At 46.3% G+C, this 6,319-nt stretch overlaps 1 protein-coding gene across 1 annotated transcript in view; it reads left to right on the forward strand.

Annotated features, from left to right (window-relative positions):
- The window catches only part of FAM114A2 (family with sequence similarity 114 member A2), a 12,343-nt gene that overhangs the window by 2,084 nt on the left and 3,940 nt on the right, over positions 1–6,319 (forward strand). Inside the window, 7 exon segments of the mRNA XM_025201003.1 lie at positions 270–405; positions 1,423–1,557; positions 1,739–1,897; positions 3,387–3,510; positions 4,409–4,488; positions 5,658–5,786; positions 5,983–6,122. Of these exon segments, the coding sequence (XP_025056788.1) occupies positions 270–405; positions 1,423–1,557; positions 1,739–1,897; positions 3,387–3,510; positions 4,409–4,488; positions 5,658–5,786; positions 5,983–6,122 (903 nt within the window).

A 6,319-nucleotide genomic window follows, 5' to 3' on the forward strand; every position in this document is an offset into this window, starting at 1 on the left:
TTATTAAAATAAAAATATTAACGGTTTCTGTTGAAGTGATAAGGCTGAGAGGAGGCTTCTGGACTGCTCCGAGTGTCCTGACACAGAAATTTGAATTACTAAAATATCACGTCCGTGTTTGTCTCTGTAAAGGCTCAAAGTGACGGAAGAGCAATTTTTTTTTTAAGACTCTTGCACTGCTGTCCCTTCCCGTGTCTGAGACGCTTGTTTGCCTTCCTGAAACTGATGGTGTCTAATTAAAATCTTAACTTCAGCCATCTCTGTTAAAGCAAGGTTTCTTCCTCCCATGCAGGTAGCCAGAGTCCCGAAGAGAGTGCTACACACAGAGTTGATGATGGCAGTTCCTCACCTATCAGTGGGGCTCTTGGAGTATTATCCACTATTTCTACTGCTGTTCAGAGCACGGTGAGTTGGCCAGAAAGGCAGGAAAATCAGTTAAATGCACTTATTTTTCCATAAGTCTGAAGCCTCCTAACAATAAGCTGTTATTCGACGCTGCACTTCATCTAGCTTCTCCATACATTAACCTGTCGCTATTCAGACTATCCTGACCTTTGATTCTGAAACTAAAAATGTGTCTGAGCTCTCTTGGACGTAATGGAATATTTTCGTCTTCTATTTCACTCCCAGCTGGCTATTGATTTGTAAATGGGTTTCTCTCCTGTTAAACTTTGATGCTGAAGTGGTTGAAAACAAAGCAGCCTGAAAGTGTATCTCCATGGCAGCGTAGTGCATGTCATCTCAGGGCTTGGCTTGCTGTAGAGCAGCGGGCCAAGCTCAAGGGCAGGTTAATTTCCACTCTCTTCGAAAGAGTTTTAGGGCTGACTTCCACCCTTGTCCTTGAAGGCTCCTATGAGAGTGGTCCAGACTCTCCGAGAGACCACCACGCTCAAGCTAGCTATGTTCCAGGGGGAGTCTTCACCCTCAGAAGTGACACCTGTGCTGAGGAGAATTAGGGTCTTTTGGTGACTGCTCGAGGAATCTGGAAGAGAGAAGGGTGGATGCAAACTATACTTCCTCCTTTCAGCTTCCAGCAGGTCTCAGACTTCACCAGCTAGAAAAGCCCATATCCTTCTGCCTACAGGGAAGAGAACTACCTACCTCAACATTACCTAAATGCCGGGTGGCTTTTACCCCTGTGATGGGGACTGTGCGGCCACCTGGAATTTAGGTGGAGCGGTATTTGAGCAGTATCGATAAAACATTACCTTGTTTTTCAAGTCCTTTACCTTTGTTATGCCCAGGGTGGAAGGTGTTTGTCAGGTCTAGGAGCAGTCAACTTGAGCTTTTAAACATGAGCTTTTGACCCATATCACTCCTGATAGAAACCATGTTTTATATTATAACGTTAAATGATGTCTTCACCTAGACAAAACTTTGTTCCTTCTGTGTGCAGTCCCAATGTGCCTGTCTGCTTTCTAGGGGAAGACTGTAATTACTGGAGGGTTGGACGCCTTGGAATTCATTGGGAAAAAAACAATGGATGTGATAGCTGAAGGAGACCCAGGATTCAAGAAAACAAAGGGTTTGATGCACAGGACTTCCACGTTGTCTCAGGTATATGCTCCCCTGTGACAGAAAGGATCATAAGCTTATTTCGTCTTCCTTTTGCTTTCCTGCTAAAGCCCTGAAAGATGTTGTATCACGTGACTCCTTCCCAGTGCTGTACAAGAGCCTTCCCCCTTGCATCCTTAGTACCTTCGAGCATCGGTTTAGCTCTTCTGCTTTTCCTTTTCAGGTCTTGCGAGAGGCAAAGGAGAAAGAAGAGCAGCAGACAGCTACTGAAGTTACCATGGCGACAGAGAAGAAAGCCCATTATGGGTTACTCTTTGATGAATTTCAGGGTCTTTCTCATTTGGAAGCCTTAGAGATGCTTTCCAGAGAGAGCGAATCCAAGGTAATGGCCTTGAACAATTGCCTATTGCCTTCATGTGTGCAGCTGAAGAAGACAAAGTGATATTATATGCAGTCACCCCCATCTGTCTAAAAGAACATTGCTAGGGTAGTATAGTCAAGTGCACAACCGTGAGGAAATGGCAGAGTCAGGGTGTACTAGCAACCTTGATCTGGCCTCTTCATGTGCATACGTTCTGATGCTGTCTTTACACAATTGGGTAATTAACTCATCAGATCATTCTTCCCCCTCACCCCCACACAGTGACCCTGTCAAGCCACACTAGGTCTCTGCTGCCCTCTCAACTATTTCCCCTGAACTGTTCCCCTTTCCCAGGTCAGCTGTCTGGGTCCTGTTGTGTGGAGGTAGACAAAAGAGGTTCATCAAAAGCACAGAACGGTGTTTCCCTATTCTTGGTTAAAGGCCTGGACCTGGCCTGTAATGTAACTCTGTGAATGCCGCTAGAACCGAGAAATTTCTGAGCATGTCTGAATCGTATCTTTTTCCCTGAAGGATTATCACTTGACCTTTGTGTCTGGGGTGTGCTCTCCACACATCCCATACAGATCTGCTCATTTCTAGTGTTCATTTTCAAGTCCCTGCACTCCAAAGCATTGGACTGCTAGTGTTTGCCAGAGGAAAAGTCACCAGAATTTTTTTTAATGCGGGCAAAAATGGATATTTCCCCCTTGCCGTCTTAGAAACAAGCTAAACCTTTTTGGCTAAAATTTTAGAAAATTAGCCTGAGAAACCTGCCATGTAAAAGTGGAACCCAAATGCTTGTTTGACAAAGATCTAAGCAGCTAAAAACAGTATTATAATGGGAACTGTTGGGTAACCCTTAGAAGACACAGCACTGACCTCACCAATAATATATATTGTTCTGGGGGCTGGCTCATCGGGCTCAACCCAAGCATGGAGAATGAATGGAAAGTCATAAACCCAAAGCCCAGATGCACTAGTTTAGCCATCAAATGAAGGAGCCCCTCCCTCTGGGATATTTTTAAGTATAGATTTTCCTAGTTCTGTGTGTTGACTTTGCCAGACAACAGAGGAACAGCTGTTATTGCCATTCACAGCAAATACCTGTGCTGCGTGAGCTTGCTGCAGACGGAGCTGTTTAGGTTCACCCTTGCCCAGGATTTTGAGTGAGCTATTCATTCCTTACAGTCTTGACTGGCTGTTGGGTTTCAGGGGATGGGATCATATCATTCTACTCTGCTGCCACATGCTAGTTTTCCTGGCGAACACGTAACGCAACTTTCAAGCTACTCGGCTAACATGCACTGTGCCACAGGCCACTGTATTTTAGGCAATATTTTGTTGAAATATGAAATATTACAAAGCCTGGCTGAGAGCTCTTTCTGTCCCTCTGAGGGGAAAGCTGGTTTTGTTGTTAGCCTCTTGCATTCAGGATAAATCACTTCTGCCTTTCCTGTCTCTTTCCTCTTGCATTTATGATCTCTGTTGTTTCTGTCTCACTATGCACTAGGTGAAGTCAGTTTTGCATGCCCTTTCTGGAGAAGAGTTGGATGCCTTGAAAATGGAGCTGGAACAGCTCAAAGAAGCGTTTTCCTTGGCAGAGTTCTATGATGACGACGACGAAGAGAAGAAGGGTAATTAAGAGAGTCCCAATTTGCAGGCGGCAAAGATGCTTTTTAAACACCCAAACTAACTAGCCTTGTGGTTAGCATTCTCCTGTGCCCTGCAAAACCCCTGAGTTTTGATTATTCATCAGCTAGTCCCTTACCCTTCAAGCCATTGGCATTTGAGAACAACATGGCAGCGATGCTTTCACTCTGTAGGAGCCTGGGGAGTGCTCCTCCTCCCTCTGGCCAAGGCAGGGTGACTTCTCAAGGAGTTTCACCCGGCCCACCCTAGGCAGAAGGAAAGAGTTTCCTCAGGGTCTTGAGATGGGGAAATGTGTAGAAGGTGTGGAGAGATGGGGTGAAATCTCAGGAGGTCTGCGGAGGACAGCTCTATGCAACACTCTCCATTTCTAGAGGGGAAAGAAATATATGAGGGAAATAATTTAATTTGGCAGGGAAAATCTCTTCTTTAAATCAAAACAGAGTAAAGTCCAGTGGGGAGTGACAGGGTAAAACTCTTGAGGCTCACACAAATTCAAATGCACAGGGCTTGGTCCCAACTCCACTCAAGTGCCTTGGCAAAGAGCTGCTGTTCCTACTCTCAGTACATGTTGGGATCTGTATTGGCACACGGTAGATTAAGTGTTTTTGTTTAAAAAAAAAAAAATTTTTTATCAACCTCTGTCCTTGCAAACACAGTAGGAAAACTGGGCTTCAAATAGCTTTTGGACTCCTCTCAGGGGCTGTGCCTGAGTACATGCTTCCCAAGTGAAAAATGTCTGCAGTAACTGCTAGTCAGCAGCTCTGTTGGGCCCAGTGTTTGTGCAAGGACCGCTTAAGTGCTGAGAGCCTGGATTACCCTCTTGCTTCATGCACTGAGACAGACAGCACACAGTCTTGCAAATCCCCTTTCTGTTTTTCTCAGGTGACGAGGACTTTACCAGGGACATAACCGAGCTGTTTTCAGAATTGCGAGTCTCCACCAGGCCAGACAAACTCTCTGCGGTGAGTTTCTGCTTGGCCTCTGTTTGCCGACAGGCTTCTCTAGGGGTGCCAGGGCAGACAGCTGCTCCACATCCTGACCTGGGATTTGTCACAGCCACAAGATGAGCTGTGCAGTAGTCACCATTAGGTCCAGGCCTCTTCACGCTCTCTTCTGTGGGTCCAATCCTGGGGTTTACTCACTCTGACTTTTGATCTCTGGGTGCTATCTCCCTTGTTCCAACCCTCTAGTGTTGGGCTCATCAGGGCTTGGGCACAGGCGTTTTACTCCAGGGATCTCTCACCACCCAGCTGACTGCAGGGACTCCAGGCTCTTCTTCAGAACAAAGCCTCATTTATTCACTTGCCCAAAGATGCAAGGCAGGTGGAGCAAAGGGTGCAAACAGAAAGTCTGTATGCAGATCTCCCTGCACCCATTTCTTGCAAACTTCATCTGGCCCATGTCTTGGGCTAGGAGAAGCAGGCTGCCTGCTGAGTCTAGGCATCTTCATACCTGCTTATGTGTTCTCATCCACCCCCACTCTTTCCTACAGCATTGGGTCAGCTGGAGCCTTAGATAAAGTGATCTTGCTTGGCTTCTACACTGGCCTTCAGAAGACTATACGTGTAATGATAGCCTGTCCTGTTAAAACGAAGCACAGGGATGTGTGTGTGTGCACGTGTCCATTTCCTCCATACATATTCCAGTAGTTGACCATCACCCACTTGCAGCTCTCCAGTGTTTGAGTTGGGAACTATAAGACATGTGCCAGAGAGGCAGAGATGATCCATTGCAGGCCCCATAACCCCGTGTCTAACCTCTCCTTTAGAGAGAGCGGTTTGTGAGTTTAGAAGAATCTGTTTTCTAATTCATTTGCAATGTCTCTCGGATCCATTGAGTGGCAGCAGCAGCCAGTGGGAAGGTGAACAGTGGGACTGTAATCAAGAGCTATTGTTTATATCCCAGCTCATTGTGGTTTTTGTTAGAGAAACAACTGCTGTAAGCACAGTAATTGGCACCCTTACATTTCTGTCAGCCCCCTGCAAAGTTCAGCAGACATCTGACTTGCTCATCCCCCTTCGGTACATCAGCCCTTCCATAATAGCAACTCCTACAAAGAATTTTGGACTTCCATCTTCTGTTCAGCACTGGTCCCAGGTACTAAACACTCAGATGGCATACCTTTGCACAGGCAAGAAGATCTACTCATGAGTGGATTGCAAGACTCAACGCGGAACCCCTGAAAGAAGAGCGGAGGAATGAAGATGCCCAACCAACGGTTTCCAATGACGCTGCTTCAGATGACAAAAAATCAGTAGAGGTAACTGGCCAGAAGGAAGGGAGGACATTGAATTTTAAACCAGATTGACTGGCACAGTCACCTGTAATGCTGTGGTTTTCAGTCCTGGGGGGCTTGACATCAAGTCCCACAAAGGAGGAGAGCAGCATGGGGGGCAGTTTTACTTTAAAACATTAGCAGCAAATCTCTCTCCTAACGGACTGGGCTCTGTCTGCAGGACATTCACGCATTTGCCATTAGGAGCCTGGCTGAGCTGACGGCATACTCCATTGAATTGTTCCACAAAACTGCAGCACTGATCCTGCATGGTCAGAAGCAAGAGTTGTCGGCCGTAGACAGAGCCAAAGCCCTTTCACAGTGAGTTCTTAGCTATGCTCTAATTCGTGGATAGCTTTATGCTCTACAACTGGAATACGCTGACTGTCCAGTTTCTCCTGGCAGTTTTGGAGGAAGCCGGCCCCCGTTTCAGCTCTGATGGCACACATGCTATCAGTTGTTGAGGGCAGTATTGCTTTCTCAGCACAGCTCTTGCTGTTGTTTTTTGCATGAAGTTT

Source organism: Alligator sinensis, unplaced genomic scaffold (assembly GCF_000455745.1).
Source record: "Alligator sinensis unplaced genomic scaffold, ASM45574v1 scaffold550_1, whole genome shotgun sequence".
Lineage (NCBI taxonomy): Eukaryota > Metazoa > Chordata > Crocodylia > Alligatoridae > Alligator > Alligator sinensis.